This window comes from Corella eumyota, chromosome 4 (genome assembly GCF_963082875.1).
Source record: "Corella eumyota chromosome 4, kaCorEumy4.1, whole genome shotgun sequence".
Lineage (NCBI taxonomy): Eukaryota > Metazoa > Chordata > Ascidiacea > Phlebobranchia > Corellidae > Corella > Corella eumyota.
This window is the reverse complement of record NC_137493.1, coordinates 1,127,877-1,147,703: the sequence shown is the minus strand read 5'-3', so window position 1 is coordinate 1,147,703 and position 19,827 is coordinate 1,127,877. Positions and strand designations below refer to the sequence as shown.

The following is a 19,827-nucleotide window of genomic DNA, read 5'->3' as shown; positions in this document are numbered from 1 at the left end:
AAACAAAAGCTGGTTGCTATGATAACCACTAATGTGGTGTTGTAGTTCAAGTTAAATTCTTTCAGAAAAGAATTTTAACTTTAAAAAAATTCTTACAAAAAAGAATTTAAACACTAAATGTGTTATAATATCACTTATGTGATAGCGACGTTCGCTTAAATGAATCGCTCATTCTTTCGTATAAGAATTTAATTTTTGGCACGCTCGATTCCGACGTTTTTACGTTTGCTTGCGATTCAATCTTGCGTAGTTGCGATAAAAAGTGAATCTTAAAGAAATTTAATTTTTAGAAATTCAAAAAAAAATGGCAGAGTTAGCAAAAAATGATAGTAAAAAGTTTTAAAAGAATTTAGTTACTTTTAAAAAGTTTGAAGACTTAGTTACTTACAAGTTACAAACATTTTAATTTTAGCTCGGTGGTTTAGAAAATTTATTTAAATTATACTTAGAAATTTTAAAGAATTTCAAGAATGGATTTTCAAGAATGGATTTTCAAGAATGGATTTTCAAAAATGGATTTTCAAGAATGGATTTTCAATAATGGATTTTCAAGATTTTTTAAGCCATCTAGCAACTTCAAGTTTTTGGGTAAGTATGGTCCCCAATGTAAGTATCTCGCTGGCATATTTTTTTCACCCAACTAACTCCTAACCATTTTCATTTTTCAGCTCTACAGGCTAACTAAGATTAACCCCTAACCAGTTTCTTTTTCCAGCTCCACAGGCTAACTAAGATTAACCCCTAACCATTTTATTTTTTCAGCTCCACAGGCTAACTAAGATTAACCCATAACCATTTTATTTTTTCAGCTCCACAGGCTAACTAATTCTAAACTAACCCTAACCATAAACTTGCTTTTTTTCAAATGTTTTTAGGTTTTAGGTCAACAACCTAAATTGGAAAAATCAAAATATCAATCACATCATCACAGTTTTACAGTCTTACAGTTCAGTTCATGTTAGGTTAGGTTAATCGTTTTTAGTGGTTCAGAACCAATTGCGATCAGACCGATATTCTGTTAATATTTACAACCACCGAGAGTTAGTTTTAGTCCGCCGTATACATCCAAAGGTTTTTGCCGGGTTTTATGGGTTTCTGACCTTACCTCCTCCCGACGACTCCCATAAAATTCCGGTGTTGGCCTAGAACTAACCCATTGCTTTCTGGTTGACCTTGTCGTGGTGCAATGGCTTATCACCAACAAACCAGAGTGACCTGGTTTTGATTTGAACAAAACATTATTTTAAAATTGATTTTTTTCTAAAAAATAATTATCAAAATCAGGTCATACAATTTTTACCCTTAATTGTTAAACATTACTTAATTATATTTATAAAAACACAAAAAATAATCATTTAACAATTATTGTTTGTTTTTTCGAACAACTACAATAGTCTGTCCTACGGTTGGCATTTTAATTGTCATAATATGGTTACAACTTTTGACTAATATTTGCCTGTGATAAATTATGTGCCAACTACATATGGCAGTTATTCACATACATAAACATAATAACCGCTTAATTTCATCATATATATATATAAATTATGTACTCACGAATTATTAATAACTTTTAAATTATTGTTAATATGTTTTTTCTTTTGTTGAAAGCCAGTTATGTAAAGCTGGTAATGTTACAATAAAATACAAGGGAATTTATTTGTGATTTATGAAAAATTTTAAATTAAAAAAATAAAATTTAACAAGTGCAATTTACAATTATTGGGAGTTAAACATTAATTACCTTTAGTATTAAAAAATACAAAAAATTTTAACCTGATTTTTTTAAGTAAAATTCTTGTCATTGTGGTAGGTTAATATTAACTTAAAAAGACTGGCGAAATTCATTTAATTGTTGTTTTTTATTTTTTAGCATATACAATTAATTAACAATTAATATTAACAAAATATCGTGAACAAAATCACATTCATGATTAAAAGCAAAACAGTATTAAACATTATTGTTAGGTTTTCAAATCAATTTAAAAATATAGCCAATAAAACTAATTAATTAATAACATCTAACAAAAGTTGTTCTGCATTGAAACTTGCAACTTTACTAAAACATTTGTTACTTAAAATATTTACAAAAAATAAGTGAAATTGTCAAAAAATTGGTTTACACTTGTTAATTAATTTTAACTATAGATTATTACACACAATATGTATATATATAATTCAGCATAAAACAATTGAAATATTTTATTTTAAACACTAAAACAAATATGAATAAATTAAATATAAAGATTTAATATATATAACTTTCGGTTTTAAATTCCTGAAGGAAAAAGATCAAAAATTTTTCAAAGGAAGTTTTTTAATGTTATTTTTATTTATCAGCTGTATGCTTTTCATAGAAAACCATTCATAAATTTACTTTATACAGCTACAACATTAAATAAAGTTGTGCAAAAATTACAGATAAATGCAGTTAGGCAATATTAATTTGAAATTTACAAAATAAGTTATTTTAAGTTTTTTCACACTTTTATTTTTTTTTTTAAAAAGATTGGTTTTTAACAAAAGTGGGAACGTGCTTTTTATACACATATTTGTTAATGTGGTGAACAAAAAATCATCGAGCTTTTGGTCGTCCCTTACAGACGAATATTAAACTCTGCCCTTTTGGTCCTTGGTTTCCTCTATGTGTATTTATTATCTCTGTTAAAGAACAACAGGCTGTTATTGTTGAACATGGCATTCTAGAGATGGGGTCATTTCTTGCATAGTTGCCTGGACAACAGGGTCAGATGAAACACCGGAGTTTTCATGTCTTCATCGCTAACATTAGAGTGTTCATGCCACTTGGGCAACACATGCTTTGTTTGATTCTAAAATAAACAACATTGTCAAATTATGATTTTCCTTTTAACTACTTTTAATAAGCATCTGATTTGTCAAGTACTAAGGTTGGTTAAGTGGTTAGAACATTAAACTTTTTGAGGTTCTCGGTTTGATTACCACTACTGCCCTTTTATAGCAGCCTTAACTAAAGTGTTATAAACAAACACACAGTATAAAGTCCTATAATATCCAACATTCAACCACGGGTTAAATTAACAGGCAATTTGTATTTTAAACTGCCAATGGCAACTAAAGACTGGGTCAGGGTAACAAAACTTTCAAAGTTTAGGTTTTTAAAGTTGACTTTTTCACATCAAAAATAAGTATAAATAAAATAAAATTGGAAGCACTTTATTTTAAATGGGCCAAACACAATTCTTACCTAAAAGGAAAGGCTTATTGTGTCAAGTCGAAGTAGCAAATTGTAAACCTTTATGAAGTATTTTAGCGTAGCATAAAACTTTTTATTTAAGATGTACTGCATAGAAATAACAAGTTGTTTTTCAATGTAAACAATAACAAACGTGCATGTTCAGTGTTTCCAATTAATAATTTTAAATTTAGTTTATCCTCGATGTGGATTTTATGATGTTCTACATACACATATAAATAACTACTTTGTGAGATAAAATAAACCAATTAATTAATAAAAATAAATTTGTTAAATACTTTTAAGTTTATTTAACTTCTTTTTGATTTTTAAATTGAATAAATTTGCAAAAAATCAAAACAATGACATAGCAAACACGTGCAGTAACGTACAACAAGCGTAGGCAAAAAGAAACAAGTTATTTATTTAAAAAGAAACCAGTAAGTGAAATTTAAAAAAAATGCGTATATTGCTTGGTTAACCAAACGGTGTAATACGATACTTACTCTTTACCGGTATTTATATTATTTCTTATAGTAATTTTTGTTTTAAATTACAAACAGACAGAGTGTTGTTTAATATAAAATACGTTTGTATGAAGGTTTAAATCATTGGTTTTAAGTGTATATAGAATCCAGTGTTTTAAGAGAAAGATGGACAACTTACCTGATGAAATAATGGAGATAATTTTTATGAACTTGTCCCCTTACAAACAATATAACATCGCAGCTCGTGTTTGTAAGCGATGGGACAGAATTATAAGCGGTTTGTTTCAACAAAATCCACAGAAATTTGAGCAAAGTTGCAAACAGGGTAATATTGAATGGTACCAAGTTGATTTTGGAACCCAAGTTACGAATGTTACCCCAAGAATAGGTGAATCAATGTGTTATAATGACCACAGTCGTTCTATTTATATATTTGGAGGTCGTTCTTTAAATAATGCACACACTGGATTCAATGACCTTCTAAGACTTGAAATGGACACTTTGAAATGGCACAGACCATTAATTAAAGGTAATTTTATGGCTCCCAAGTTTGGATGTGCTTTTCAGAGTTATAAAAATTACTTGTTGATATTTGGGGGCTCTTCTCTGCCACCTACCAACACTTTAGGCCGAGGCAGAGCTGAATTTAACAATGATTTACACATCTACAACACAACTACTGGGCTATTAACTCATAAGTCTTTCTTACAACAAGACTGTCCACCTGAATTGTACATGCCAACTACTTGTGTTATGCAGGACGACTTAGACCCTGAGAGTGATATAATGGTGTTGTATGGGGGCAGGAAAATGGCATCTCAAAACTTTAATAATAAAGAGCTTTGGTGCTTAAACCTACATACCTTTACTTGGGAAAAACAGATGTTAGTAGGGGATCCCTTTCCTCACTCTTTTAATGAAACGTCAAAGGGAATAATGGTTAAATTCGACCATAGTTCGTATTCATCTGCTATTCTTGTTTTAAGTCATTCACCGAAAATAGGAAAAGGTTGGTTGTTACTTAAAACAGGGTATGCAGAATGGACCTGGCAGTTGTTGTCATTTGAGAATGAAGAACAAACTTTTGGTCCTTGCTTTCAATCCATGTTTAATTTCAACGATATTCCTTATATTCTAGTTGGTAAAACACTGATGTTATTTAGTTTGTTTTATGATACTAGACATATGCCTCCGCTAGATAAAGCTGCCTGTTTTAAAACAATATATTCGCAAACTGATCATACCAAACCGTCCAATTCCAACCCAAAAATATGCAATAATAGAATATCACATAACAGACCTCAAAATTCAGCAAACGATGAGAATTCACCGCTGTATATGTATATGTTAGATTTAAGTAATATTGAAAGAAATGGGGAATTAAAATGGGTAAACCAAATGGATCCAACTAATAACACGTTGATGTCTAATTTCTTGGTTAAAAACGTACCAAAAAGACTTAAAGTTGTGCTGGGTAGAAATGAAATTATTTTGCTTGGGTCTGAGAGTAATATGCCGATGTATTTTATTCGAATGAAGCATCTATAGTGCTGTGTAATACCATTTATATTTTAAATTAACTTAGATTTTGCACAAGCTTTCATAAATACGAAAAGAAAACCCTGTAATTGTGATAACATTAGAATTATTATTTTTTATCTGTTTTTGCTGTTGAACTAATTTACAAAATAATCTTTAATTCTTAGTATTCCTATATTTATGCACAGTTTTGGTTTAGTTGTAGCAACTTATTATAATTTGAAGTTTCTAATTTTTACCTCTTATTTTATTTTTAGAATATTTTGTTTAAAATCTGTAAAATCGTACAATATTACGAAGCTATGTCTTGACATCTATGTTTACTTAAGGTAAGCTAAAATTTCAATTTCTTTATAATACTAAGACAAAATAAGTTTGTGTATTTCGTTATTTTATTATTACATTTTACTTATAAAAATGTTAACACAATTTTGTTTATGTGACGAATATATAATTTTAACTGTCATAGTAAAAGGCAGTGTTACAAGAAATAAAAATTACAGGTTTCAAGTAACTTTACCTTAACATTTAAACATTATAATTGCTAACAACACAAATTCATTTTTAATTGGTTTTATATGCAATATATATAAACATATATTAATATATATATAAAAACAATACATTAACTATTAGCATTACCATTTCATTATCAGTAAAAAAAAACAATTCGATTTAATAAAATTTTCTACAATTTAATTTCATGAATCTAAAGAAGCAAAAAAATATTAATTTCATTTTCTAAATTTTATTCTAAAACTGATATAACCACCATCATAGCTATACCAACTAACATGGCAAGTATTTCTTTAAAAGTTTGTTTAGGATTTGAGTCCTCTAGTAACTCGGGTATTACTGAAACAGTAGCAATATAGATAAAACCTCCTGCTGTAAAAGGTAGGATCCATAAAACTGCAGCTTCTCCAATATTTTCAGCAAGTAACCCTAATATACAACCAGCCAGTGCTCCTAAAAGTTATAAATTTTAATACTTTTTGAAGAATATAATTATAGCGTAGGTAAGTTTAGAGTTTGTTATAACAAATTATTTAAAGGGTTTTTTAACATATTCACCAAATAAAAAAATTTTGAGTAAAGAAGTGTTTATATCTGCTAAAAAATATATTAATTAGTTTGTTTTTTCATTAAATCTTTTAGTTTTTAAAGTACTAAAATTTAAACTCTTTAATCGAATAATTTCCCATAATAAAAACTTGCCCAAAAATTCAACAAACCTGTAGCAGTTGATAATTGTAAAAACATTGCTTTAGTTTTACTACAACCAGATTGTACAAGGATGGCAAAGTCACCAATTTCGTGAGGTACCTCATGTAGTAATATAGTTACTGTGGTGATAATACCCAGGGTCTGCCCACCAAGAAAAGAGGCACCTAAACATGTTATAAAATTGTTAAGTTTAAACTTCATTTAAAAATAACTTAAGCTGCAACTTAGCCTTTTATTATTGAATTTGCTTAGTTTAATGTATTTTGATCTGACATTATTGATTGGTTAGTTGGTTTATGGATTTAAAAAATCAAGTATATAGAAGCCTTAAATCATGTCTAATTTTTATACCAACTTTAGGGCTAGTACTTAATAATTATAAGTAACTTACCAATGGCAAGTCCATCTGTAAAGTTATGGGTGAAGTCTGCAGCAAGGTTTAGGTATCCGGCCACTTTCATGCTTTCCTCAGGCTCCACTTCTTCCTTCTTGTCTTCTTTAGATTCTGTTTCTTCAGTTTTATCTGGATAAGATAATTGGTATTTATATTTTCTGTTATTGTAGTTAGTTTAAACCTAAAACAAGTAAGCTTCTTAAATAACTTTGTTGACAGTATGTGATTAACTTGATTAATTTTATATTTAAACAGTTTTTAACCTTCATCTGAGACCTTCCGTTTTCTCACAGTTTTTTCTTTCACATCCCCTTTTTCTTTTTTAGTTTCAGCTTCAGATTTTTCTTCTTTTTTATCTTCAACTTTACCATGACTATGACCATGATGGTGACCCCCATCACCTTTTGCATGTCGGACAAATTTTTCAACTGCTAAGAATGTCACAATACCTGCTAGAACCCACAGTCCAACCTTTGTGCTTCCAGAATGGTCGTGCCCACCATGGTCGTCATGGTGATGGTCATGTGACTCGTCGCCATGGGTATGAGGATGTATGGCATGTGGGATAAGATGTAAGAAAGCGTCGCCTAGGAGACCGCCTGATGCAAAACTAAGCAGAACTTTCAACAAGGGTTGATACTCGTCAGCATTACTTTCCAATGGCACGAAGAAGAGGATGGCAAATGGCGCGGCACTAATAAGTAATGTGGCAAAGATTGCTTGCCACCACATGTCAATGGTGTCAGATAAACTTCTTGGTTTTTTGGCAGGTTTTGAAGTTTGGTGGTGATGATGTCCATGAGCTTTACCGTGATGGTCGTGAGAATGTTCATGTGAGTTACCATGAGATGATGCATGATGGTGGTCATGGGAATGCCCATGACCGTGGTGGTGATGTCCGGGATCATGGCCGTGATGATGCTGCCCATGATCGTGTCCGTGATGAGGATCATGAATGGAACCATCTTCTTCTGGTTGTTTAAACCATTTCTCTTTTCCTTGTTGAATTGCATCATCACCGTGATCGTGATTACATTCACATTTACATATTTGTATCACGAAAATACTCACGAACAAAAGCAAAACTAGAAGTTTTAAACCCATTTTTTAATTTTACCCTAAAAAATAGCATAAAATCTCTGCAATAGGTTATCAATAACATTAATAAAAAAGTAATGTAGGCCTAAAACCACTAATACGTTAAAATGTACACCACTCCAAGCTTATTTTACAAACAAACAGACTGTTTGGCAGACGAATCTGCAAGCGTTAGTTTACTACTAATTAAGTTAATGTCCTGCGGCCATTTGAGATAGTTTGTTAACTTCAGAACTTTTAACGCTTTTATTATTAATACAACCACCTAGTTCATTTTTGGAAATTGTTAATTTAGCTTTTAGTTATTTAGAAATGTAACAGGACCTCCGAAATTCGTGTTATATATTTATACACGTTTCCTTATACGACTTGGTCCTGAGTTTGTTAATATAAACAAATCAGCTGATTTTGAACACGTTGCCATACTTTCATGTATGACGTCATAGTAATAACTTTCCTTTGATCAAAACTTTTTCCTTCTTATTTTAAGTTTCTATTTTGTATATTAGTTATGATTTGTGGAATTATATTTTCTATAGTTTTATCAAATTTGTTTAATTCCAAAATTTGAGTAAAGTTTTTTTATAACAACATCTTCCTTAACCTAATCATGCATTACAAATTAGTATTATATGTGGGGATATTTTGTGATGTATTAATTTGTCTAGAGTTTTTAAATAACAACAGAGTTTCTGATAATATTGAGTAAAAAATAATTACTGATTAAATTTAACATAAGAACTTTATTTTAATCTTAGTTAGTTATTGCAACATTTTTTAATTAGTTTAGTGAAATGCTTAAATATTTTAAATAAAATTTATATTTGTAATAAAACTATTTACATGAACTTAATATTTACCCCTGCTTACACTTTTTGTTAATTAGGTTTTGTAGAACTTTTAAAAACGACATTTTAGTTTTATTGACTATTTATTAAAATATTTTCTGATTCAATTTTTTATCAGGTTTTGTGATGTAAATTTGTATTTAAAAATGTTTTCAAACAAGTCAATCACTATTCTAAACAACATTAGAAGAATAAACCAACTGACAAGGTTGACATATAGTACAAATAATAATGATTCAAAACCACCCAAAAAACCTTACACCCCAAAAGGAAAACTTGATGTTGAAATTGAACAAGAATCTTCAACTAACTATATGGGAGCTAATGTAATGGAACGTAAGTTAAAGTTTTATTTACATATTAAAGCCCATTACTAAATGAAATATTTTTTGTATAAGTTGTGTATTAGTCTATTACCAGGCACAATATATTTTTGCTACACCACATGAGGTCATGGTACAATCCCCACTGCTTTCATGCTGTAGCGCCCTGGAGTAAGGCACTATAAACGGTATAAACTCCCTGATATATATTCAAAAAAAAGAATGTTTTTTGTCATAAATATCTTCCAAATTTTTTAAGAGATATCAAGCTATATTTATTTTTTTATTATTTAAAAAGCTTATGCTTGAATTTTAAAACATGCCCTTTTTGATTTCCAGCATTCCCCAATAATGTAAACCCAAAAACCGGTGAAAAGGGGGGTCCAAGAGGCCCTGAACCCACAAGATATGGGGACTGGGAAAGAAAAGGAAGGGTCTCGGATTTTTAAACTTTTGTTTTATTTTTATTTATTTTTGTAAACATTAATTTTTGTGATGTTTTACAATATTAGTTTTGATAATCTACTTCTATGCTTGACTTTAATAAACTTTTGGAATGAAGTTTTTTTGAACTAATGTAGTTTTTAATTGTATTACATGACTATTTACTATCTTAGGTTTATATATATGAAGTATTGATTGTATCCTTTTTTAGGTCTATTTATTTACAACAAAAAACAGTGCATTAAATATTATTATACATAAAATACAATTTTGGTAAAATTTGTGTTCCACTTTTTAAGATCCAAAAAATCTGCAAAAAAATGATTGTGTTATAATTTAAATTAAAAGATGTTGTTTATTTATATTTTTTATAATTTTAAAATAATAAAAATTATTATAATTGTTAAAAACTTACATTATCATTCCAAACATAATAAAAATATTCCAAACTGCTATCACTAATCGAAAATATCTCAAGTTCATTAAAAATTCACGTATTTTGTCCCCTAAATATAAATTTTTTATTTTACATTTACAGCTACAATTATTAGAAAAATGAATATTTTTATAGATAGACTTAACACACCAACAGGGCAATTTTGAAGAAATTTTTTGGTTTAAATTTTAGTTCTTGGTTAAGTTATTTAATTAACCTGTTGAGGGTTCTTCTAATTCATTTGCAAAATTTGAACTAGTTTGTTTCTTTTTTCTAAAAACAAATTGAAGATTTTGTTTTTTATTTTCTAATTTTAACAAATTGAATTATTATTTTTTTTTGTATATATCTTTATCCCCGATGTGGGAAAGTCGAATGCGCGACTTAAACATAGAGTAACATAAGTTACTCCGACCCAGTCTCGAGTTGCCTGTGGCAGTTTGGGATATTATAGAGACTATAATTGCCCGGTAATTATGCTGCTGATTAAGTGCTGGCTCAGCAGGAGTTTATACCGTTTATAGCGCCTTACTCAAGGGCGCTACAGCATGAGATCAGTGGGGATTAAACCCACGACCTCATGTGTGGTGTAGCTTACCTCATGTGTGGTGTAGCTTACCACTACACCACGCTGCCAGTTTTCAATTAGATTAACTATGTAAGACCAACGCTAGTTTAGTAAATATACTTACAGATTGAAGTTTAAAATCGCTCCAGCATTTACAAGTAGAGTTCTAGAAAAATATAAACAGTTGATTATATTAACAATAACAGTTACGTTAATCCGTTGGTAGCTATATCTTTCTGTCTTTTTTTAGATTAGACCGTTAAAAGTTTAATAAAGTATTTTATAATATATTAAAAAACATTGTTATTAATACCTACCCCGCTATTAAAATATCCGATAACATGATTTTTAGGTAAATATAAGGAATGTATTTTGGTAAAATGTGTAGCTTCGTTAAAATAAATCCTTTTGTTGTGATGACGTCACAAATTGGAGTCGTGGTTTTATATGTCGTTGTCGGTTACAACTGCTGCTTTAATAAAGTTTTTTTTCTATTTTATCAAAAAACTTGTGCATTGATTAAAGTTAAAATTATATATTTTTTTAGTCAATTTTGTTGTTTAAATATATAAATTAAATTACTTTTAGAAAAAAATATTTATTGTGGCTGAAAGTTAGTTACGTTAATCAGTTACGTTTTCAATTTTTTCCTAATGTAAAAATTCTTTTAGTTTTTGTTTATGTTTTGACGAATGTATCCTTAAGCAAGTAATTACTTTCTACAACAACGAATTTACTTTGTTTACAAAATAAAGTTCATTTAGAAAGTTACTTACAAATATGAATGCGTTAATTTGTTCAATATTAGTCAGATTGGCAGGCTGTTATTTAAGTTTAAACTATTAAATATAATGTTACACTAACATATTTTGTAACTAAATACGATTGTACTTATTTAAATATAAGATTTTGTTAATTAGGATATATTAAAAAAGCAGTAACAATTTATTTTTTACTTAGATTTTGTAGGTTTTTAAATAGTTTATATTATAGTTAATTAGTTACAAATTAAAGATGGATTCTAACGAAAATAAACCAACTTTAATGCAAGCCGGAATTTCACTTTCTAGAGACCAATATTCAGAAAGCAAAAAGCGATTTACAGTAAGTAAATCTTATTAGACATTTTTGAAGACTGGACTGTAGCATTTGTTTTAAGAAACATAAATAAACTAACTTAAAAATTGTTTATAATCTTTAAGTGATTTAAACCATTTTTGATAATAAATCGAAAATTTAACTTGTCATTATTAGGTATATTTGAAAGGATGTACTAATCACATTTTCTTAACTTAAATTATATTCCAGGTTTATAAAGTGCAAGTTCATATCGGGAAAGATACCTGGTTTATTTTTAGAAGATATGCTGAGTTTGATAAACTATATAACTCAGTAAGTTTCATTTATTAGACATGTTGTTATTTAAAAAAAAAAATTTGTAATTTAATTTTTTCATGGTATAAAGTTGTACGTTTATATTTTTTTGTAGGGTGATATTTTTTAGATTAACTTGCATAATTTATGTTTTTTATTTTAACAATGTTTTGTTTTTGTAACCTGCATTTACTGCACGAAATATTTTGTACAAGGGAAGTTATAAAACTTACAGGAAACAGTTAAATAAACATAAAAGCAGTTTTGGTTTGTTTATAAAAAGTTGTTGAACATTATAAGTTGTCAAACATTATAAAAAAACTTGTGTAAAAAAACAAATCAAAATTTTATCAAATAATGTGTATTATTAGGTTATCATTGTCATTAATTTTTTTATTATTTTTTTTTAGTTAAAGAAACAATTTCCACATATAACATGGAGATTGCCATCAAAAAGAATTTTTGGAAATAATTTTGATCCAGAATTTATCAGACAGAGAAGGGATGGTTTAAATGATTTTATTAACACAATTGTTTCAAATCTTGATGTTTTGCAGTAGTAAGTGAAAGGTTTAGAAAAGTCAAACCTAATATTTTAAATTATTGTTTTATTAATGTTTTATTTTATAATTAACATTATACCAGTAAGCAATAAATTTTCCAGTTTTTAAATCAAATTTTAATGCAAATTTTTAAAATTTTAATAATAAACCCTATATATAATTGTAAAATACCACAATATTAATATTGCCTAAAACTACAGTAAAAGAAAATTTCATTGCACTAACTATAGGCTACTGAAACAATTATTATTTTTATATCTCTTTTTTTATTTATAATTATGCATATTTTATTTTGCTTCAAAAATTAAACATATATACAACAACATTATCAACTTTTTCAGCCCAGATGTTCGCGGATTTCTGGCTCTTGATAATCCTCGAAACAGAATAAGTCATGATAGTGATGAAGGAGAAACTTCAGATAATTCAAAGGTAAAATTAAAAAAAAACATAATTTTTAATATAATGCAAAAGTGATTACTTTTACCAAGACAGACTAAAAAAAAGATTATATATTACTAATTCTTACTCAATAGAAAACTAAAAAACTAAGTCACGACGAAAAAACATACAAATTACGATATAAAACACAACACAAAATATATGGGAAAATCAAAATATTTTTAAAAAGCTTTGTTATATTTTTAACAATTTACTCTGTTATCTAACCTCATTATAATTTATTGTTGTATCATGTGTAGAATTACGCACAAATTTATGTTGTTAAAAGTTAAAAAACTGATAAACATAATTGTATTTGCCATGTTTTGCTGACATCTTAATATGTATTGTTGTGTTTTGTTTAGAATACCGCACAAATTTATCAAATTTTGTTTTTTTTTAGCCCACCACAGAAGCAGAAAATATAAACCTTGGACCCAGTGCTGATCCTTAGTAAGTTTGTGTTTAAATTAACTCATGTTAACTTGGTCTGTTGTTGTCAAGTAGTTACTTTAAAAACCTTGTATTTTATCTTATTAAGTTCTAAGGTTCCTAAAAATAAAACATTTTTTTACACATTTCTGATATTCATTAAAAAACAGTATTGAAAAATAAATTTTTGTTTTAAGCATTTGTTGTTAAGAGTTAATTCACTTTAGTTTTAATCAATGGGATTTATACAAACATTGTTTTAACCTTATTAAGTTCTTAAGTTAGAACCATATTTTGATACTTAATTCTAATATATATACTAGAATTAAAATATATAAATAGTAATGCATTATACAAGGTGGTGATATTGTATCAGTCACATATAACAATAAAAGGATGAATCATCTGAAGGAATACTTCCTTGTTCCGTGGGTGGAAAATTTGAAACCATTTCTTAAATTTCAACATATTATAAAACTGCACACACAGCAAATATGAATCTTAAACTGTGTCATATGTTTTAACTATATTGATATTTTGGTAATAGTTATATATTTATAACTATACTTCTTGGAGAAATGAATGTTAATCTTTGACTTGGCTTTGATGTAAAATTAAGGGTTGTTGTAAAGTTAATTTTGTTTGTTTTACACCTTTTGTAAATCTTGGATTTGCTTAACAATAACCACAAGGGAAAATTCCAAGTAGGGTAATTCCATTAATTTGTTTTGTCTGTGCTTTCAAGATGTAAATTTAACTCTGTATTTAGTATTTTTTTAATCGATTTTTGATATATTATATTAAAAAGGTTTTTCCACATATTAAGAATTAAAAAAACTTTGCCATTTTTTGTGATTTGGTTATTATTTGATTTCCTACTCGTCAACTAAATTTTGTTTCAAAAATGGTTCATGGACAATTTTCATAAAATTTAACATTTTTAGCAAAATTTTTTGGGTCAATTTAAGTTGTTAATAAAATGCTTACTCTATTTTTAATTTTTTTTCTAACTTTAAATTTATTTTTCTTATTTAGTGCAAAACCGAATGATTTTGATTACTTAAAAGTTATCGGAAAGGGAAGTTTTGGAAAAGTTTTGCTCGCCAAACATAAGAAAGAAGGAACCTTTTATGCCATTAAAGTTTTACAAAAGAAATCAATAACAAAACGAAATGAGGTAACTCTAAGTTGTGGTTATTGGTGTAACAAACTAGTCTGGTTACTTCTCTATTAATATAACTTTAAAATATGAATAAAAGTATATAAATATATAAATACCAATGAAAATGTCTTGTTTAAAGACACTATTTTATTTTTAAATATCCTCGCATTAAAGATATTACTAATGATTTTATTCATTAAATGTCTTTTCACTCAGTCAATAATACAATAATAATTACGTAGGGCAGTTAATGTTATGTAAGTGGTTATTTAAAGTTTAAAATGAACTGACTCATGAGTGTTAATGCCCGGGGCATCAAGTTGGAAGTTATATTTAGTATAAGCAATATGTTTCTTGTTGTACATTGTTAATCAAACCCTCTTTTGGCACTTTTGTTTATGTCTTATAATAGACACTACTGCATACTGCATCAATGCTTGTGTCATGTCAATTTTCTTTGTAAAACTTAAAATAAATTGGATTTAAATTAAATTAAAAGTTGTTTAATTATTATAGAACCTTTTTTTTTGTAAAAATATATATTTCCAATTTTACGAAAAAAGTTGTGTAACCCTTTATAAAAGGTATCCCATTATAAGGGATATTTAGTAGGCTATTTTACCTTAATTTTATATTATAGAAATACCTAATAACAATGTGGTTGTGTAAAACTTTGTTCAAATTGTTTTGTTATATTTTAGCAAAAACACATCATGGCAGAACGGAATGTTTTGCTTCAGAACCTCAAGCATCCATTCCTAGTTGGGCTTCATTACAGTTTCCAAACCTCTGATAAATTGTACTTTGTCCTCGATTATGTGAACGGAGGCGAACTCTTTTTTCATCTACAACGGGAGAGAACTTTCCCAGAGCCAAGGTCAGTGTTTTAAAAAGTTTTTTTAATTTCTAAAAAAAAAAATTTTTACCAAATAGTTTTTTTTAAACATTTTTTTTATTTTTTTAAATTTAACTTAAATTTTAAAGTTGTAGAGTTCATTTAAAACTTGAACTGTTTGATTTTTGGATAACTTTTTGGTTGTTTTTTAAGAGTTTGTCAGTTATGAAAATCATTCTTGAATAAAATTTTAAATTGCTGATAAAATATCATTGCACCATTATTTACAAATATATAAAGTTGTAATTTCATGCATTTACTACCCTATTAAATTAAAAAACTTGAATCATAATGCCAGTTGTTTACTATTGCAACTTGATTGCTTATAAACCAAGGATTTTATTTCCAATTTGTTGTGAAATATTATTTGTTTTGATTTTTACTGAACTTTAAACTTTGATTTATTCATTTTAATATTATGCCTTTAATAGTGACAAAAATATGTTTTTGTGCACCAATAACAGTAGTAGTTTAAATGATATAATGGACAATGTAATGTTGCAATTAAAAGCTATTGTGTTGTAACCAAATTTTATGGTTCAAAACATGTCATGGTTATTGACATCTTTTACAAGCTGTAAGTGTATCTATATTCATTATAGGTAGGTAGAATAAAGTTTAGTCTACTTACTGTAGGTTGTAACATAGTGTAACCCTTATGGCAATATATTAACTTGCACTTTTGTTACAGGGCTCGATTTTATGCAGCTGAAATAGCAAGTGCAGTGGGCTACATGCATTCACTTAACATTATATACAGGGACCTCAAACCTGAAAACATATTACTTGATTCAGAAGTAAGTTTGAAGAAATATTTTTTTGATAAAGTTGACCATTTTTTGTAACTAATTCTTATTTTATTTGTTTAAATGCTTGTTCAAATATTACAGTCTACTTTCTTTTTAAAATTATTTGCATACCGATAGCCTTAAAGTAAATATGCAAAAAAGGCACAAAATGTCATTATAGTTTGTCTTACAAACATATCTTACACAACTAATTTAAAGTAAATTTAAGAAGAAATCTTGTAAATTAACCTACATTTTAAAACTGTTTGTGTATTTTTATAATTTCACTTTTAAATGCAACTTTTTAAGTCACATATTTGTCTATATAAAAGATGTTTTATAATTTTATTATTATCGTATTTAGGGTCACATAGTGTTGACGGATTTTGGTTTATGTAAGGAGGGAATTCAAAGTCATCAAACCACCACAACTTTCTGTGGAACACCAGAGGTAGAAAACAGAAAATTTAATAATTTATAAATCTTTTAAAAAAAAAATTGTTTCTTTATTTATGCAACCATGTATTGGTAGTAGTACTGATATGTTAAATGCAAAATAACTTTGTCTACTTCTTCAAAAAGCTTATGCTAAGTCCAAATATTTATTCAGTATTTAGCACCTGAAGTGTTAAGAAAACAACCTTACACCAAAGCTGTTGATTGGTGGTGTTTGGGAGCTGTCTTATATGAAATGTTGTACGGTTTGGTAAGTGTCAGATATGTCAATATTTATAGATATTTATACATTTTTGTACTTTTGCCATATTTTGCTTAGCAACATGGTTCAAAATACTAAATATAACTAGCACATAAATACACTAAAATTTAGGTATAAAAATTTAATCTAATTCTTTCCTTTTGTATAAAGTTTTAATTTATGTTTGATTAACAACATTGGTGTAAAATAATTGTTGAAATAATTTTAATATTTTTGTATTTTAGCCTCCATTCTACAGTAGAGATACACATGAGATGTATGAGAATATTTTGTACAAACCACTTAAGTTAAGACCTTCAATATCTTCTGCTGCTAAAGCCATTCTTGAACTGGTTTGTTATGGTTTAATTAAAACTGTTTTAACTTTAAAATATGTTGTTTTGTCAAAATTTAACACTGTTAAAGTCTTTGCAAATAAAATTTTAGCCATGTTTAAAATGTATGATAGTTAGTATTCTTTTAAGAGTTGTTGAATTTTTGTTATTTTTTTTTTTTTTAATAATTTTAAATATTTTTAGCTTTTACAAAAGAAACCAGAATTTAGACTTGGCACAGGAATCCGAGATTTCGTAAGTTTTATTTTTTTTAACTTGATTTTAAAAGATGTAGCATCTAATTTATATTAATTTTAAATTGTTTATGATGTTAAAATTAAATTCAATAGCATAAATACTGGTTATACATTCATGATAAAGATATTTTATAACAATTATTATTTTTATCCAGAATGCCATTAAAGAACATATGTTTTTTGTTACAATTAACTGGGAACAACTGGTGGCAAAAACAATTAAAGCTCCCTACAATCCTAATGTGGTAAGTTAAAGTTATTTTTACTACTGGTTGATAGTCTACTTCATGAACTGCATTATACTGTCAAAATGTAGTGGCAACTTTTAACTATTACTAGACAAGGATAACATACCTGCGCACCATAAATGATATTTTTTATTACTTTTATAGGCCTTACAATTGGACATATACCAAGCTCCATTATATATTGATTACTTAGCGTTAGAAGCTATGCTTTTTTGTAGATCCTTAATGCTAAAGTTTTGCAGCTAAATTTTTAATTTCTGCAATGGAAATGTAACTAAACTTTCAACATTATTTTTAACAAATTTATTAAAATTTCAGGCAGGACCTGAAGACTTAAAACATGTGGACCCTGAGTTTGTGAGAGAACCAATCTCTAAATCAGTTAAAGAAGATTTAAAGGTAAAAAAGTTGTGTTAATTCATTAAAAGTAGTTTGATATAAACTATAAACATAACATATTGGTTAGTAAACCATTTGTCGTAACCATTTTTGAGACAAACTTTTTTACTCGGAATTTTATCTTTTTTTTACTTGTACTAGTTGATAGCCACCCTTTAGTCAGCATTTTAATTGTCATAATATGGTCACAACTTTTAACTTATATTTGATTGTGGTACTTTGTTAATACTAAATCTATCCAACATTTCTCACAGGTAAGTGTAAGTGTACAAGAAGCTGACGACGCTTTTATTGGATTTTCATACGCTCCACCTGCCGAGGACACTTTCCTTTCCCAATAATTTAACTTCATATTGTGATGGGTTCTGAGGTCTTCCTTTAATGCCTTTATTTTATCCACTTTTTTGGTTCATTAGTGAAATACCCTTGTTGTGATAGTTTTGGAGTTTTTTTTAATGACAATAGGGTTGAGTTACTCTTCTTAGGTAGTTACCATTTTTAGACTTGACCCAGTTTCAAATCTGTTTTAATTTTGTTTCTTTTTAGTTACATCATTTAGTCTTTTTTAAGACCCTTTTTCTTTTCCACTATTGGTATAATAATACTCTAGTCAACTTTTCCTATAGCTTTAAACTCTTGTTTTTAATATATTAATCCAAATCTTAAGTAGTTGATATTTTACAAAACTTTTAAACTTTTTAATCTGTTTTAAATCAAATATTTTTTAAGTGTCTTACTATGATAAATTAAATATTTTGCCAAATCAAATGTCTAGAACAATTTAAATGGATTTAGCAAATATGTTTTGAGTAAAGTTACTTTATTTCATTTTTTTTTGTATTTTAATATTAATATTGACCAACATGTAATTATTTTAAAGCTTGCCTCCTATTATAACAGCAATATGTAATCTTGTGTGTTTTACAACTTTTGTTTTTTTTAATCCTAAGATAGCTAATATTTTGTTCTGCTATTAAAATGCACTACTTTTAAACAGTGCATTTAACTTAACATTTGCTGCTGTGCAATTAGCTTAATTATTTATGCAATTTTATTTCATTTCTGGTAACCATTTTTAAGATATTTTGCTTTTAATAATATTAGTTTAAGCCAAAAAGAAAAATACTTTAATTTTATATTTTTACTAGTTTTGTTAAAATTTTCTTCGGCTATAAAATCTACACTAAAACAGTTTTATTTAGTTTACTGTATCTAAAGTAAGCAAAATATAAAATAAAATAGTGGTGCTTTTACACAAATAATGCTTCTGCTTAAATTAGAAATATTAACAGCTTGTTAGTTAATTTTTTAGTTTTTCTGCGATAATATTAACATTATTTTTATTATTAATAATTGTGTAATTTTAGTTGATCATTTGTTACCATTTTTTAATTGATTGTAAAATCATTGTTTTTTGAGTAAATTTGTAACAAATAACGCACTTATACTTGCTTAATTTGTACGAAAATTACCTTAATCTTAAAGACTGTAATATATTTGTGTGATTTCTTGCCTTACACTAACATTTTAATTTTTTTGGTAGAGCTAAATTGTAAAAATTATGTTTTGAAAATTTGACACATTTGTTATAGGTTTTATGCTTGTGTTCGATTTTTTTTTTAATACAATATACCTATAAATATTTAAATAATATAAT

At 27.5% G+C, this 19,827-nt stretch overlaps 5 protein-coding genes across 5 annotated transcripts; 3 read left to right on the top strand and 2 right to left on the bottom strand.

Moving 5' to 3' along the window:
• The first annotated feature begins 3,867 nt into the window (after positions 1–3,867).
• Positions 3,868–5,317, top strand: LOC145750660 (F-box only protein 42-like). Its single transcript, XM_082566737.1, has one exon. It carries the CDS (start codon positions 3,868–3,870, stop codon positions 5,248–5,250), a length of 1,383 nt encoding a protein of 460 aa, XP_082422863.1. The 3' UTR covers positions 5,251–5,317.
• Positions 5,318–5,507: 190 nt separating this feature from the next.
• LOC145750484 (succinate dehydrogenase assembly factor 4, mitochondrial-like) lies at positions 5,508–9,703 on the top strand. Its single transcript, XM_082566529.1, has 3 exons — positions 5,508–5,570; positions 8,927–9,144; positions 9,471–9,703. The coding sequence occupies exons 2-3, from the start codon at positions 8,955–8,957 to the stop codon at positions 9,578–9,580; spliced, it is 300 nt and encodes a 99-aa protein (XP_082422655.1). The 5' UTR covers positions 5,508–5,570; positions 8,927–8,954; the 3' UTR covers positions 9,581–9,703.
• LOC145751665 (zinc transporter Slc39a7-like) lies at positions 5,769–8,032 on the bottom strand. Its single transcript, XM_082567863.1, has 4 exons — positions 7,126–8,032; positions 6,860–6,991; positions 6,477–6,632; positions 5,769–6,210 (listed from the first exon to the last, which is right to left on the bottom strand). The coding sequence occupies exons 1-4, from the start codon at positions 7,964–7,966 to the stop codon at positions 5,990–5,992; spliced, it is 1,350 nt and encodes a 449-aa protein (XP_082423989.1). The 5' UTR covers positions 7,967–8,032; the 3' UTR covers positions 5,769–5,989.
• Positions 9,704–9,770: 67 nt separating the features above from the next.
• On the bottom strand, positions 9,771–11,004 carry LOC145750485 (small integral membrane protein 7-like). The gene is made up of 5 exons (XM_082566530.1): positions 10,897–11,004; positions 10,704–10,745; positions 10,229–10,284; positions 9,991–10,081; positions 9,771–9,885 (listed from the first exon to the last, which is right to left on the bottom strand). Exons 1-5 carry the CDS (start codon positions 10,920–10,922, stop codon positions 9,870–9,872), a joined length of 231 nt encoding a protein of 76 aa, XP_082422656.1. The 5' UTR covers positions 10,923–11,004; the 3' UTR covers positions 9,771–9,869.
• A 539-nt stretch (positions 11,005–11,543) lies between these two features.
• LOC145751350 (serine/threonine-protein kinase Sgk3-like) lies at positions 11,544–19,694 on the top strand. The gene is made up of 15 exons (XM_082567465.1): positions 11,544–11,683; positions 11,888–11,971; positions 12,364–12,512; positions 12,858–12,948; positions 13,361–13,410; positions 14,425–14,566; positions 15,253–15,428; positions 16,138–16,243; positions 16,599–16,685; positions 16,845–16,940; positions 17,177–17,284; positions 17,471–17,521; positions 17,679–17,768; positions 18,090–18,170; positions 18,425–19,694. Exons 1-15 carry the CDS (start codon positions 11,594–11,596, stop codon positions 18,509–18,511), a joined length of 1,488 nt encoding a protein of 495 aa, XP_082423591.1. The 5' UTR covers positions 11,544–11,593; the 3' UTR covers positions 18,512–19,694.
• The last annotated feature ends 133 nt before the right edge of the window (positions 19,695–19,827 follow it).

What these genes read in the sequence shown, in the direction of transcription:
- LOC145750660 (XM_082566737.1), top strand. Translation starts at nt 3,868, where the DNA reads ATGGACAACTTACCTGATGAAATAATGGAGATAATTTTTATGAACTTG.
- LOC145751665 (XM_082567863.1), bottom strand. Translation starts at nt 7,966, where the DNA reads ATGGGTTTAAAACTTCTAGTTTTGCTTTTGTTCGTGAGTATTTTCGTG. An exon ending in ACGGAAGGTCTCAGATGAAG is followed by an intron (nt 6,992 to 7,125) that starts GTTAAAAACTGT and finishes TATCTTATCCAG; the next exon opens with ATAAAACTGAAGAAACAGAA. An exon ending in TACAGATGGACTTGCCATTG is followed by an intron (nt 6,633 to 6,859) that starts GTAAGTTACTTA and finishes TAACATGTTTAG; the next exon opens with GTGCCTCTTTTCTTGGTGGG.
- LOC145750484 (XM_082566529.1), top strand. Translation starts at nt 8,955, where the DNA reads ATGTTTTCAAACAAGTCAATCACTATTCTAAACAACATTAGAAGAATA. An exon ending in GGGAGCTAATGTAATGGAAC is followed by an intron (nt 9,145 to 9,470) that starts GTAAGTTAAAGT and finishes TTTGATTTCCAG; the next exon opens with CATTCCCCAATAATGTAAAC.
- LOC145750485 (XM_082566530.1), bottom strand. Translation starts at nt 10,922, where the DNA reads ATGTTATCGGATATTTTAATAGCGGG. An exon ending in TCGGATATTTTAATAGCGGG is followed by an intron (nt 10,746 to 10,896) that starts GTAGGTATTAAT and finishes ATATTTTTCTAG; the next exon opens with AACTCTACTTGTAAATGCTG. An exon ending in ATTAGAAGAACCCTCAACAG is followed by an intron (nt 10,082 to 10,228) that starts GTTAATTAAATA and finishes ATTTATATTTAG; the next exon opens with GGGACAAAATACGTGAATTT.
- LOC145751350 (XM_082567465.1), top strand. Translation starts at nt 11,594, where the DNA reads ATGGATTCTAACGAAAATAAACCAACTTTAATGCAAGCCGGAATTTCA. An exon ending in AATCTTGATGTTTTGCAGTA is followed by an intron (nt 12,513 to 12,857) that starts GTAAGTGAAAGG and finishes CAACTTTTTCAG; the next exon opens with CCCAGATGTTCGCGGATTTC. An exon ending in ATGAAATGTTGTACGGTTTG is followed by an intron (nt 16,941 to 17,176) that starts GTAAGTGTCAGA and finishes TTTGTATTTTAG; the next exon opens with CCTCCATTCTACAGTAGAGA.